General features: G+C 42.4%; 1 protein-coding gene across 2 annotated transcripts in view; it reads right to left on the bottom strand.

Moving 5' to 3' along the window:
• Nucleotides 1-15,548, bottom strand: part of GALNT7 (polypeptide N-acetylgalactosaminyltransferase 7) — a 68,210-nt gene extending 52,662 nt beyond the window's left edge. For both annotated transcript variants that reach the window (XM_042871602.1, XM_042871601.1), the window contains exon 1: nucleotides 15,415-15,548. In XM_042871602.1, the coding sequence (XP_042727536.1) occupies nucleotides 15,415-15,534 (120 nt within the window). In that variant the 5' untranslated portion in view covers nucleotides 15,535-15,548. The remainder of the gene's footprint in view (nucleotides 1-15,414) is intronic.
• Between the last annotated feature and the right edge of the window lie 210 nt (nucleotides 15,549-15,758).

The raw sequence follows: 15,758 nt of genomic DNA, 5'->3' as shown, positions 1-15,758 counted from the left end.
CCACACTTAGAATACTGTGTCTAGTTCTGGGCTCCTCAGTTCAAAAAAAGGCAGGGATCTCCTAGGAGTCCGGGAGGGCCACAGAGATGATAAAGGTCCTGAAGCATCTCCCGTATGAGGAGAGGCTGAATGACTTGGGTCTGTTCAGCCTTGGGAACAGAAAACTGAGGGCAATATGATTAATGTTCATAAATATCTAAAGTGAGGTAGGATGCAAATGGATGGGGCCAGACTCTTCTCGGTGGTGTGCAGCAATAGGACAAGGAGCAATGGCCTATAACTTGAACATACAAAATTCCACACAAACGTGCAGAGAACTTCTTTATGGTAAGAGTGACAGAGCATTGGAACAGGTTGCACAGAAAGGTTGTGGAGTCTCCCGCTATGAAGACCCATTTGGATGCCTACCTGTGTGACCTATTGCAGAGAACCTTCTTTAGCATGGGAGTTGGACTCGATCGATGATCTCCTGAGATACTTCCCAACCTCTGCAATTCTGTAATTCTGTAAGGAATGTCAAAACCTTTTTCATAGCTTTGCTTTAAGAACCATATAATGTGTGAACACAGTCTTATTCTTTGCATCTTTTAGATAGTCAGCAAGAATACTAGAACCTAATCCACAAACTTCTTTGAACAGATCTCTGGTCTGTTGTACCCTATTCTTCACCACCCTTCCAGACTAGCACTTAGCTCATGCTTTCCATGCAGCATCTTTTCTTTTGAGCAGGAAAATCACCATGCTCGTAGTGAGACCATGAGTTCTAATAGGCAGACATGCTGCCACTGGAGCTCAAAAAGCAGACTGCCTTGACTTTTACTTGATTAGTGCTGGTGATCTGCAGTGGTACAAACAATCTCAGAACGAAGCTGTCCAAGACTGGCATTCAAATCTTGGGATCTGACATCCTACCTGCTTACATTTATTGGGGCAATAAGGTTCAGCCCTTAACCCTGAACAACCTCCAAGGCTTCTGCCTACATCTGAAGAACCATTCTGAGGAAAATTTTCACATGACTCAGCTCAGGTACAATCAGGCTGGCATTTCTGACCACAGGACTGGAGAAAATTTGAATAAACATCATCTACCTGTGCACACCAATCCCTCGGTCAAGAAGCAACTATGAGAAATAAGTATCAAACTCCAGCAGCTGCTCTCTTTTCCTCTCTGTCCACACCAGGAAACACTGTTAGAAATCATAGGGAGCACTGGACTTACAGGGTACACACTGTCATTTTCAACTCCTCAGAGACACTGGTATAAAGCACCAGACATCAGACATACTGTAGTTCACAAACATTCTACCTTTTAAGTGACAAGAATTTCAATCAGAGTTAAGAGTCTTTTTTCCTTTTTTAACATGGGCTTTAATACAAAAGTGCCTCTTACTGCCTGCTGCAATTTCTTGCATTCAAATCAGCAGTAGATGACTGTAGCAATCTACTGTTTCTACATGCAGCAGACAAAAAGACACACTCCCTGCTTGCAACAAATAGAAGTCAGTCTTCACAGCACTGAAATAGAATATCAAGAAATATTTGAAATTTGAAGAACTGCAATCTTTTTAACTGATGCTGATTTACTCTAAAGATTTTTTCTTATGAACTCAGAAGTCTTGGCAACTCAAACTCTCTATATAAATAACTAGAATGGAATTTTAGTTAAAAATTGATCCAAGAATGACTGCAAGCATTTTTTCAGGTTCTATTTGACTCCATAAAGCTGCTGGCAGCTGTAGCAATTTCCATAAACACTAAGCATACATGAAAGCATGTAGGCATCAACTGTAGGTGCTAATGACTGCAGTTAGGAAAACTATGGCCTTTACTTGCTACTTCTAACATTTTTCAATGTTAGAATGATATTAGTGAGATGTAATTATGATTAAATCCCTATTCCACTCAACAGTCCTTGCAAACTAAAAATAAATAAAAGCCTCAAGCCAACACATACACAAAAAAGTAATTAAAAAAAAAGTATAACTAAAGTATTTTAAAGTTCTAAGACTTGGGCAAACTAAAAACACCAGGAAGTGATGAAGAGGTCAGCTGATACTTTGTAGAAATTGTTGGAAAGACCCAACTGGATACAAGAAAAATTCTCACCATGACCACAGCCTAGCACTGCAACAAGGTAGACTGAAAGGTCATGAAGTTTCCTTCCTTGGAGGCTTTTAAGACCCGACCAGACAAAGCCTCGAGCAACCTGTCTGACCCCATGGCTGACCCTGATTTGAGCAAGAGGCTGGACCTCTTGAATTCCTTTCCAGCTCCAGCTATCCTACGGTCCTACAGAAAAAAATGGCATTGTCTTCTTGACTTCATTAAAGCTAGGTATTTTTTTTTCCACTTCGCATTTAATTCAGCTTAAAAATAAGCTTTCATTTCTAACAATTTCAACAGAACATGAATAGCAGGAACTCTCATCTCTTTAGTAAGGAGCAGTTGAAAGCCCAAGCAATAGAAGTCACTTCAGACATAATATTTTACCTGGAGACAGCATGTTTTCCTTTGTTCAGTATGGCATTTCCAGTTATGTAATTCTCGGCAGTATGACACAGCTGCAGATTTGTAAAGGAACTCAGACTTGTATTAAATGTGGAAAAAAAAAATAAAAGAAAAAAGAAAATCACTCACTTATTCTTTCTACTGAGTATAGGCATTCAGGTCTCGCTTCCCTGCTTTATTTAAAAAGGAAAGTTTGGAATACTTCAGAATGTCAATACTGTGATGCATTACATTGACATTTATCTTCCTGAGATTGTAGATACGCTGATACAGTAAGACCGGAAGGTGATATTTTTTATCTCTGCTGCAAGGTGAACAGTGGAACATCATGAAAATGAATTATAAGATAAACCTAGGACTTGCTGAACAAATAAATGAAAAATACTGATCTTAGCCGGTGTGGTGGAGCTGACTTTGCATTTTTATTTTCTCTAATTTGTTGTGGATTTAAAACTCTGTCTGATAGATGCTGGATGTTTGGTAATTTTTCTAGCCACTGTTTGAGAGTAAGATGAATGCTTTACTTCTCTCCTCTACACATTTTTATCCCCTCTGTGTGCCAACACAAGCACCTCTATGTCTGCACACGGAGCTGGATCAATGACTCCCCAAAACAAGCCATGCAGGCAAGCCAAAGGAACCTGGCATCCATAAGCAGGGTGAACACCAGTGCTGACAGTTCAATTGGGAACGTGAAAAAAACAGCCATGGAAGCTGAAAAATACAGACAAGTGTATGCCCTAACACCAAAATGCACAAAAAACTGGAGTTCTAGCCATCCTCAAAGCCCTCCTCAGGATCTCAAGGGGCACCCAGGAGAAAAATTACCACCAGTCTGGCATGAGAGCAGCTGCTTGGCTTAACAGGGGGGCTGACTGTTGCTATTTTTTTCTTTCAGGATTTGTTTTGTTTGTTTTAATTAAAAGGTACAAGAGAGCCTCTCTCTTTCTAAGCCTTTCTGCTCCCTCAGAGGAGACCCCTGTGCTGCACTGAGGAACTGGACACACAAAAGCAGATAGATGTGGTGCAATAAGATCATCAGAAAAAAATGCAGGCTTGCCCAGCTGTGCAGTTTTCTGAGTTGCTGCCACACCCAGGCCCTATCTCAGTCACAGAAACCAGAAATAACACAAGCATTCCTGCTCAAGGAAAGTCCTTAACAAGAAAACACTTTGCCTGAAGTGGGCTGAGCCACTCTTGCTGTTCACATTCCCTGACACCCAACAGTGTTCTTCCAGTGTTTTTGATGGTCAGTGGCCATGGTAATGCAGGAGGAACAGTTACACTTTAAGCACGAATCTCTCTTTTGTCCTATTTCTTCTAAAACAAAAATGCACTTAAAGAAAGCAAACATTTTCACCTTCTTATAGAACAAAAGAGAGTTGCATGTTCTTCAACCTGAGGAGAAGATGTGAATGTCCAGCAGCTGTCCCTGCACTGTGTGAGGTTACTTTTTGGGGAAAGCTCCCAAGTGTCAGTAGGAGTTCTCATAAAAAAGAAGTTATTTTCACAGTGTTATGATTTGAACGTGTTTTTCTAAAGTACCATGTTTTTCTTGAGAAATGCACCCAAGCATCAGGCAGAACTCCCTTCCACATAAGATAAAAAATTAAACAAAATTAGCAAGTGATTTCTCACTCTTACATCTGATCTTTTACACCTCCAGAGTTAGATAAGAAAGGGCATTAAATTAAGGAACCTACCAATCCAAGGCTGGCCACATCTCCTCAGACTACAGACAAAATAAATCTAAGTAACTGTGAAATCAAACAAAGAAACAAAAACCCTTCAAAAGCAAAGTGTGTTACAGAAAAAAAAACATCTCACCTCTCACTTAAACAAAAAGCTTCTGCCAATTTCATGTATATTTAAGTGTTAATGACATAAACAATACTTCAGAAGAACTAAGCCTTGTTGTCACACTGACATGCAGTTTCCCATTCACAAATACCATCCACTAACATGGGGCTGCAGTTATTCTGTAAAATGCATGAAAGAAACAGATGCTGTGGAGCTTTTTCATTGAATCACAGAATCATAGAATGGCCTGGGTTGAAAAGGACCTCAAAGACCTTATTCTAAGTAAAACTGATCTTAAAAATAAAAGCACATAGGTCACTCCAAAAGCTATACCTCCTATTTATTTGCATGTAAACTACAGCTACAAAGAGCACAATAAAACTAACTGATAGAGCACACTGTCAGTTACAAAACACTGTTTTTCAACTGTTTTAGTCATCACGGTTAGCCAATTCACACAGCTGATTAAGATGCTCTTCATTTTGCAGTGTGACAGCTGTGCATGGTCATCTAGAATGTGGCTTTGATGTCACTATCACCAGTGCTGAAATGCAGCATCCTCTGCTTCACTGTGCTCACATCCACTGCTCGGTCTCCATAAATGTTTAGTGAGAGCCAATGAATAACAGCGGGTGCCATTTCTTCATTAAGGAAGAATTCAGTTCCACCCCTTTGCTTCACACACACCTCCATGTCAAATGCCATTCTGTCAGGCTGTCCCTCTTCCAGCATCTGTCACATAGCAACATGTCATGGAATATTGATGGGAAGGTTCAACCTCTACCACTGTACTACCAACAGTGGCCTCTGACACCGTGGGTCAACATAATAAAATAGGAGGTATTGCTTTTGGAGTAGCCCTGATACATGCCTTTTAGTAAATGTGCAGAAGAATTTCACTCCCCGCTTACCAAATCTCTGGTTTGGGAATGAAAAAAGGAAGACGATAAAATACAATTATTTCAGATAGTTGAAAGTATTCTCACTGATGAACATTTTAAGACATCAGAGTCAAGACTATCTAGTTAAGCTACTAAATGTATCTTTAAAGCACCGTCCTAAAAGTATAATAAGTTCTGTTTGGAACATTATGCCTTTGGTACTATTAAAAAATGAATTATGGTTGTTAGATAAACCACATTAATAGATAAGAGGTTTTTTTTTTTGTTTTTTTTTTTTCTTAGAAATTAACAGCTGTGAGTCATTCCTCAAAATGAGGACTGTTGGGATTAAAATGCAAACTGTATTTTGACAAGTTTTTAGTAGACTAAATTCTAAAGTCTTGCAAATATCATGCAAGATGAAACCTGTTCAAAAACCTGTTCAAGCCATCTCTCCTTTGCAGTAATGCTAATGGGCCAAGTCTACCAGTGGGAACTTTAGTGCTTAGCATTTAAGGCTGTAAAGACTTCTGTAATCCTAGACTTGAGTTGCAGAGTTTATAAAGGAATAGGTTTTTTTCCACAAAAACATTAGCATTTTATATCCTGTGAAAAACCTGTTAGAAGACAGATTGTCCAGCTATTACTCAGGCTAAAATCAAGAGAGGTATTCAAATCATTTGTATTTTTTCCTACCTTTCAGATATTCAGTGTAATGTCTTACACTGAAAACGAAGAAAACAATTAAGTTGCTGCACGGCTTATAAAGGACGTATATACATGCGCTGAAGAGCTGACTTCATGCTGAGGGTCATGAGAATAAGCCTAATTAAAATCCCTAAATCCCAATAAAGAATCAACAAGGAGAAATCTAGAAGGGGAAAAAAAAAAAAAGCGTAATTGAAGTATTCATGTGAGGATGAGAGTGAATATGAAGGTGAACTTGCAAAAGCCAGTGCATGTCATTACAGTAACACAGACTTGTGCTGGCTGCAGTCAGTCAGCAATCAATATCAAGCTTCTTAGTGCAGATCCCATCATACCTTAGTCACCCTATATGATCATCCAGAACTATTTTTAGAAAGTTAATTTTTATGGCAAAAAAAAAAAAAAAAAAAAAAAAAAAAGCTTTTCAATTTCTGTAAATATAAAATTACACAAAGATCCCATGCCTTAGTATTCCTCTGAGAAGTGAGAGGCTGCTTAGTTGACAGTAACTAAGTGCATCTGACTACATGTGCCCTGATGTGCATTTTGCTGCACACATATAGTCAAGCTAGCTTGGGTTTACACATACGCACTGTTGGAAAATATCCTCAAAATAACCATCTACCAAAGAGGCAGAAAGCATCTCTTGCAAGTCCCAACCACAATACACAAGCATAGTGGAATCACAGAAAGGCGACGTAGGACAGAAAATGTGCTCAAGGACAGCACGTTTCAAAGAATTCTCATTATTTTAAAGTAGGCCAACCCCTAGGACATATCCATTTCATCCAGAAAAATTAATCCAGTCTGCTCCCTGCCATCTTCCTTTTCCCAAGGCCCCTCAGGCATACACAAAGATTAAAGGCTACATGAACTATCCTGGCAGTCTGCTCCCTTTTATCAAAACAACTTGACAGCTCCCGTCATCACAAGTCTTGGTAGAAGATAACAACAGGAGGAGAATCTGGCAGCCACCTGAGAAGTGACTGACTGACTGGCTACCCATGGAGAAGGCAAGTCTGCTCACTAAGATAATGATTCTGTATCTTGGCCCCTTTGTTTCTCCACACCAAATAATGGCTATGGCATCACCACTTTGGATTCTTACTCAAGTGTCTCTTCATGCATTGCCAGGAAGAACTCACCACTGCTGTTAAACAGCTTCATGGCCTTGCTGTCCAATCAGTAGTCTTCCTTAGCCAAATCTCTCTTAAACTGTGTACACTGCTGAAAAATATGCAAGTCTTCAAGACAAACATTTTACATCAGAAAACAGAGAGAGAAAGAAGGTACAAGGAGGCTTCAGCTCTTGGACATCTTGGTCACTCAGTCTTACTTCAGAGGTTGAGGGAGAAATATCAGCATTTGGAGCTGATGGCAGTAGAGGATTCTTCTGCCCCTTTAGTATGAAGTGAGGCACAGGAAACACACACAGTATTCTTTTGTTTTGAGAATTGCTGGCTAAACACTTTCCAATGAGAAGCAGGCAATTGCGTGCACATCCACAACTAGAATACACTTACAAACAACCACTAAAAGCCATTCTTCCATTAGAAGAAACAAGCCACAACCAAAATCGAAGTCCCCACCACCAACCCCCTTTTCCACCTTGGCAGACCACTGACCTAAAGCTAAGCACTAGTGAATGTCTTGGTTCTGCCCTGGAAAAGGGTATTTCATAAAGGGGAAGAAAATAAAGGTGGAATACATGGAAGAGGTGAGAAAAAAAAAGAACATATTTCATAGCTGCTGCTTAAAGCATTTCAGAAGACTTTGGCATATTAGAATAACACTGGGGAGATGGATTACCAGATGCTTAGCAGGTGAAGCAATCTAAGATGCATGATAAATGCACATTGACACATGCATTGCTTATAAAGCACATATATACAAGCCTTGAAGAGCTGACTTCAAGGCCTCATTCAAGTGCATGTGTAGCAAACCACATTTCAAGACTAAAGCATGAAGAGAACAATTTGTTTTCTATGAAGAACATGTTATCTCAATATTGTCTTTTTTGTTATTCCTTCAGTGATAGGAAGAATAGAAAGCTCATGGCATTACCGTCCAAGATGCTTGTAACAGGCAGCTTGGTTTCCTTCTTGTTTTAATTTTAGATGTTATTAAATGATGCATTTTCTACAACAAATTAACACAATAAAACAATAAATACCTCCTTGATTGACACTGCTAGAATTCTTATTAACTAGTTCAAAATAAAGGCACTACTTAAATATCTCAAATCCATAAAGGCAGGAAATGAGCAATAAAATGAAATCCTGCTATGCTTCAACCCTATTGAAATGCTATTCATGGTTTTCTAGTCATCTTTCAAAGGGAAATCTTCTATGACAGGTTAAAAACAAAGCAATTTTTAATCCCGAAGTTCTGACAAAAATATTCAACTATGAAAAAAACTACTCAATTTTGTTCAAAATATTGCACTTCTTTTTCTAAAACATGCTAACATAATACTGTCTGCCTTATTCAAGTAATGAGCCTTAAGTCAGAACAGTTATTGCTAAGTCATTTTCACTGCCAAATTTTTTTTAAGACAACAAAACAAGTAAGAAATTTTGTGGGCAAAGCACCATCTGCTCATGCTTTAATTTTGCTAACACTTATATATTGAGACCTTCAGCTGTAAAGAAAGTTTTCCAAATGTAAACAGCATATAAAGTAGCATACTGGCTTTACCTTATACCTTTCTCCAACCCCCTCCTGCTGCTCAGAAGTATACCACGCACCAGTGCTGGCTGCTGCTCTTTGCAGCCTAGAATTCCATGAGGAAATCAGAAGAAAATGAGCTGCAGCTTAGAAAGCAAGAGCAATACTAAAAAATGTCACTGGAATCAGTAATCAGAATGAAGGATTCAAGAAAAGGTAGTAAGAGAAAAATGAAATAAGTACAATATTATAATATGGAAAAAAACCTCATGTGCTTTGTGAGTTGCAAGAAAGCATGCTTACGTGTAAAGAAGAAAAAGCCTTCAAAGTGATAGGCCTACTAGCCTGCAGCAATTGAAGTCAGAAAATGAAAGAAATGAAAATGGTAGCTGAGTAGAGACTAATATTTTTCTGTCCTTAATAGTGGCAGTGAAAAGCCACAGCTTTCCCCTCCTCAGGTATGTCTGCTTGATACAATCCTTTCTAAAGTATCACCTCTTCATTACAGGAAGTAGCATCTACTTAGCCAGGTAAGGAAATATTGTTATGCCTGCAAGTGAATGAAACGGGAGCTCCATGGGTTTTCAGGAAATAGAAATTCTATGCTATGAAGTGCATGTATAGGAAAGTCACAGCCTATTCCGTCAATAGCTTGCAAAGAATTTGACTTTTCAAATTCCAGACTTACCAGTTCTAATGAGGTATCAAATGATTAAAACAAACATATCAAAACCATTTAACCACGAATTGGAAGAACACAATAAAGATCATCACTTGAAGACTGACTACAAACATCACTTTTCTCCTCTAGCTGGTTTGTAATTACAGCCCTTCAGAAAGGTGCATAACTCTTTCAAGGTGGATGCTACAATTAAACTAAAAAAATCCACTCCAGAAACTCACTATTGAGTACAAGCCTAACACCTAGTTTAACTTTTCAGAAATCTACCCTGACTTTTATATTTTCTCCCTGAAAACCTGCATTGACTGAAAGACCAGCATGCCCCGACATCCAAGCCCGAATGGTATCACAGGCTGCCAAGACACACACGGCAGGCTGCGTACCGCTCCCATTTGTTGGGTGCACTGCGCTTTCTGAATGCGCTTCCTTGGTTTTGCTATTAATCACAAGGAGAAAATACCTCACTCGCCAAAACAGCGCCTAAATCTAGAGCACTGCAGGGCGGAGGTGGGCTGTTAAAGGCAGATCCACGCAGGATAAATTCCCTTTAATTCAGAAAATGATTAAAGAAAGCTGATGGAGGAGGCGGCCTTTTAAGCAGCATGTTTCTATTTTTAAACTAATCGTTCGCAGCAGCCTTTTTTTCCACACTTACAGAGGAAATCCAGTAATTAAATGTAACTGCTACCAGACTCAGAATCCTTCTCTTAGTTTATTTGGCCTATTTTCTGTAAAAAGCATCCACCCCCCTCCAAGGTAGAAGTCAAACCTATTAACGTAACAGCTTATCCTGCCCTATTTCCACTTGGCAGTCTCCCGTAATGCTGATTTAATATCTGACAAAAATAGGACAAAGATACTGTCATTCTTCATTAGGGAATGCCAGCTCAGTACAAGCAATTTTAACTCTACAGAGCTTGGGAAGGTGCATGCTGCTTGGCCACGTGATGAAACACCCCCACACACTTCTGCACGATGCTCCTCTCTGGGCTGCACCCTAATGACCCACTGGGCCCTGTCTGATTGCTGAACTTAATAGTAACAGAACTTCCACTGCTTCAGCTCGGCCACCATCTCCTGATTCTGATCCTTTAGAAAAAAGACAGAACTGCTACCTAGATTTTCACACCTTTTAAAGTAAGGACTTCATAGCATACTATTTTTAATGTCCCACTGTGTGGCCACTAAGACGCCGCCAAAGGTTCCTGGACTAAGAACTCTTTTCCAGCAATGGGATTCTTAAAAAGCAAACACCAGCCTTAGCATCTGCCATTTTTCAGCTGTTATTTAATTTACATTAGTCACAAATGGTAATACTTGGGGCTAGAATAGGACAATAGGCATCTTGTCACATACATATTAAATGGTGCTAAACTGCTCCCTGCAGAAGAGTAGCTTTCTACATAATTAACAGACTTGAGATAATGAGTTATTTACTTAACTTATTAGTAGTGATTCCAATGAAAAAAAAAAAAAAAAAAAAAAAAAAAAAGTTCAAGAAAGTTTTAATGCAGTCTGTCTACGTATACCCAAATTGTAGAAACTATGTAGGGCTTTCTTCATTTCTTCACATTATTCAAAAAACCACTTTGTGGTCATTTATTCTCTAACATAACTGGAAGCATTTGACAAAAGACTTCATTTTTAATAAGATAGAGATTGGGCTTTTTACACTCTCCCAAGGGTGACAGACTTTTACAAGCTTTTTCAAAGCCAATTTAGATGAAAGCACGCATTAAAAAAAATTAACATTTAATATCTCAAAACATTTTGCCTATTACTGTCACTAGCAATACTGAAGACTGCTGTGATAAACGGGAAGGGAGGGAGTGAAGCTTACTTGCTAGAACAGCAGCGCTTAGGCTACAGCATACTCACTGCCCCCCTGTGCAAAATTTCCATACCAAGATTGGCAAAAGCCAAACTGGTGCCCTCCGTCTCAGGTCTCACTCAACTACAGAAAGGCAAATCAGTAAATAAGACACTGGCTGAAGCGCATCTAACCACAGCAAGCAATTGTGGGGAGACCATTTGCTCGCCATGGTGCACCATGGACTTACCATTTGGATTTCTAATCTCGTGCTCAAATCCCATCACAACTGAATACAACTCCTCCCATTGCATTAGATTTATTACCTGATTCCAAGCTCTGCTCCTGCATTTCCTCCAGTAATGTCATCAAATACCCCAATTCTCAGTTTCTCTTCTAAGTGCATTTGCTGTTATCCCTTAAGGAAGAGCAACGAATTTCCACTGAGACTTCCACTGCAAAGAATCTAATTTAAACCACAATAACACTTCAAGTTTAGTCTGCAACTTGCCATTAAGTCCTCAGTGACAATCCAGCTAAGGCACACAGGATATTAGCGGCCTTTAAAGTGAGGGTAGAAGAGGTGTCATGAGAAAACACTGAAAAATTCCATTTGCTTTTCTTTTCTTATTTTCCTAACTCCTCCACATCATAAATCCTGCACTTTCAGGTGGCCACATGAGAACTGTAGCACATAGCCCTAGTGGCTGGTGACAGCCGCAGTCTCGCCTGCAGGCCCACCAGTGGCCTGGATGAGGCAGCTATGAGCTACCAGCCACTGGGGAACGCCGCAGGGTTCCAAACATGAAGTAGTCAGTTCCTAAATACCAGGCTATGCAGCACACACTGAAGTTTCAGGAAGTTTTCCTCCCTGCACTTGAGAAGAGTTCAGAATACAGAATTTATTTCACGGTTTTTAGTATCTCACCACCGCATTTCTGATCTGTGCAAAGTCAGCTGCATACTTACATCACATTTCGTATGAGCTTCCTGAGCTATGGATGATAAAACGTGCTGGACCACTTTCCTATTATCTCTTCTTCCTATGGAAAACAAACAGGGCAACTTCTATGACCTTCTTGCAGCGGTCCAGCAAAGATCAGAAGAAGCAGGAGATCACTAATTACACTGCTGCCACATAATCCACGAGCACGCTAAGTTGTATTTCAAGCACTGCCTTGAGGAGGCTAAGCAAATCTTAAACAAATAAATAAAATCCTAATTAAATAATTAACTGAAAGCATCTCGATACTGATGTGGTCATTTCCACTCTGTAATTGGTCAGACGTAGAGAGTTCACGACATTAAATTTACACCAGGCTCCTCTCAAATATGCCACTTTCAACTTCTCAGACTTGAATCTTTCTTTACCTTTCCAGCCCACTGGCTCTGCCTACTGCATTCCTGCTCCTATTCTCTCCTTGGCAATACCAGTTTGCAAAGCTGTACCTCCGAGGCTGATAATCAGCAACATATCTCACTCAAGACCAGCAAGCACCATAGCTGGGCTCCCTGCAGCAATCTTCTCACAGTGAGCATTCTCACTTGTCTCCTACTAGCTCCACAACCATCGTCCTTGATTCTGAAAAGCATAAACAGAAAACATCCCGGAGACTCCACAACAAGTACGTGATTACCTAAGAAAGACTGTCTAATCTTTTCTTACAGCTACAAAGAAGATTGTGTGCACACCCAACTAATGCGTTGGTACCTTTGCGATCCTTGCTGCCAGAGAGCAGGTGTTCTTACTGCTACTAAATCTGTTATTTACTCAGCCTACCCCTAAATCTTACATTTTGTCCCAGAATGACATTTTGCAGAAACAGAGCTCTGCAAGTGTTGTTCCCCCAATTTCTGAACACACTCTCAATAGCACTGAATATATCCATCTGCAGTAATCTCCTATCAGAAAGGAAGGATAAAATTAACTATGTTTTCACTTCCCTCCTAAATAGCCACTTCTCCACTTTCACTTTTCCTTTGGAAGCTCTGTACCTCAAGTTATCTAGCTTCTCAGAAAGATCATTCAAATCTTTCAAGATCGGTAGGGAAAAAAAAAAGCAATATTTGAAGAGGGAATGTACTTTTTTATATAGAAAAAGATACATAGTTACAAACTGCTACAAAATCTTCAGTATTACAGTCTATCCCATCCGTGTTTGCTGCCGTAAGCAGGAAAAGATTCATGGCTATGAAGATAAAAAGAGCAAGGCAGCTCTTTGTTCATCTTTGTTTCTTTAATGCCTGGCTGTTATTAAAATTGTGCTCTCAGCCGTGCCTGGGCTCACAGCGCAGAGTGGGGACGGTGCTGCCCAAGGTCATCTGTGAGAAGCTGAATTACTGCTGGGCAGACTTTCACAAGCAAAGGAGGGTGATGTAAGGGAAGAAGAATTACTCTGTCATCTCCAGTTTAACAAACTTTCTGGCAGCTAACAGCAGAGCAAACACACACACTTGCAAGGCCCTACATCTCACAGAACCAGCCCCTAGTACACCCTTAGCAGCACAGGGCTGAAATTATACCAAGACATGCAGTGTTTTCCAGGTGCAGCACAGCAGCCCCCATGCCAACACACACATGCACTGTGTTCCTGCCCAGCAGCCATGGATCTATTGGCCTTGAAGCACGCCAGGCACTGAGGCTTCTCCGGCACCCATTGCTTGAGAGGCTGCTGAGGAAGAGTGCAGACCAAGGCATGAGTGTACAAATAATGCTGCCATGTCCTTGAGAATGATGATAAAATGTGTTCCTCGCTTTTGAGTACATCACTATGAAAGTAAATAGTTGGTCTTGCTAACGAACCGTGTATTCTGTTTAGATATTATCTTCGACAGTGTTTACTTGGGAAAATTATATTTGTTCCCAGCAAAGACCAAATTACTTCCTGAGGTGGTTATCACAGATGCCTCCTCCTCCAGCAAGGAGGGAGGTGACCAGGACAGAGAGCTGCTTTCCGACTCTTTCACTGCCATGTGGACAAGCCAGAAACATTTCCCAGATTAGGCCGAGCACATCAACAGACCTAGATGGGGGTTCAGCTCACCACTACCCGGTGATCACCCTGTGACAAGGGGCATGGGATCCTTACAGCACCTGCACGCATCAAGGCAGCAATCCCAGCACAAGCACTGCTCTGCTTGGCAGTGCCACACCACTCATGTTCCCTCAGAGGATGCTCACCAGCAGGTCTGCTCTTTCCTACGCAGGATGAGTAATTCAACTGGTTTGACGCGAAATGTTTATTTCTTGATGTTTTCTCAGGAGGTTTGCAAATAAAATTCCTGAAGAATTCTCCCTACCCAGAGAAGCCCATGTTGTGCCTGACAAAAACAGATTACAGGAACTTCACCACTTAATAAACTGTATATCTTAAGAAAAAAACCGTGATGGCCCATTATCTCGGCAGTAACTGCCACGATACAGCAAAATGTAACAGCTTCAGAAGACAGAGCATCTGCTGAAGTCCAAAATCATTTCCATTGTTCAACAGCAAAAATTATGTCAGCTTGCTGCCCTTTGACAATTACCCAGAGCAGCCCGCTACAGAGAACCAAGATCATTAGCCAACATATCATAAGGGATCACTTTTAAAATAATAATCACTGTAGACTGTAACGACTTTTCCAGGACTGCAGTAATCTCGTCCAGTCTCCTCCAGGCTCATCTCCTCCAAGAGGCACCGGCCGTCCCACACCTGCTTTTCCCGTAGGAGAACACACCACCTCCTGCCTCGACCCTGCTGTCAGGGGCCGCTGGCAGTCACCCGGCGAAGCTGGCACGGCCACAGCCCCGCAGATCTCCTCTCCTGACCCCCTGAAGCATCTCCGGAGTCTACGTTCCCCTCCAGCCCCGCCGTGCCCGCATCTCGTCACCGCCGCCCATCCCATAGCTTCCCACGCCCTTTTCCTAGAGCCTGCGACCCGCTACCTCCCCTCACGCAATCCGGCTCACTCTCGGCAACTGTGGGGGCAGCGGCAGAAGGACTACGGGGGGGCATCCCTAGGGCACGCTCCAGCTCCTGGCGGGACGCACGGCGCATAGCGACTGTGCGAGCGATGAGCGCTCCCCAGCGACACCCGCCCGCTGCCCGGCGCGCCGCCGAACCGGGCAGGGCCGCGGTCCCGGACGCTGCCCGCCCGCGGCCCCCACCCCGCAGCGGGGCCCGGCCGGGTCGCGGGGACCCCGGCCCGACCTCAGGCACTCTCCCGGCGGTTCCGGGCGGAGGCCGACCCCACGTCTCGGCGTTCCCCTCTCGGGCCTGCAGGCCGCAGCCCGGGCGGCCGCCCACCGGCAGCCCCGCACCCGCCGCGTCCCGCCCGCCGCCCCCTCCCGCTCGGCGCCGCTGCCGCGCACTCACCCGTCCCGGGGGAGCCGGCTCCTCGGCGCGGGGCGACAGCGAGGACCAGAGAAGCAGCAGCCCCAAGAAGCTGCCCGCCAGCAGCACGGCGCGCAGCAGGAAGCCGAGCTTCAGCCGCATCCTCCCGTCCGCCCTCTGCCTCCCGCCGCCGCCGCTGCCGTGCACGCAGCGCCCGGCCCCGCGCACCGCCGGGCTTCCGCCCCCCGCCCCGCACGGCTCGCCGCCGCCGCCGCTCCCGCTCCTCGCCCGCTGCTCTGCGCCTCTCCTCCTGCCTGCGCGTACAAACTTTTTTTTTTTTTTTTTTTTTTTTTTTTTTTTTTTCCTCCTCCTTTCTCTTTTTCTCT

Source organism: Lagopus leucura, unplaced genomic scaffold (genome assembly GCF_019238085.1).
Source record: "Lagopus leucura isolate 7727_CA_CO unplaced genomic scaffold, USGS_WTPT01 Super-Scaffold_100004, whole genome shotgun sequence".
NCBI classification, from domain to species: Eukaryota; Metazoa; Chordata; class Aves; order Galliformes; family Phasianidae; genus Lagopus; species Lagopus leucura.
The sequence above is the reverse complement of the archived record's forward strand: the minus strand, read 5'-3'. Positions and strand labels throughout refer to the sequence as shown.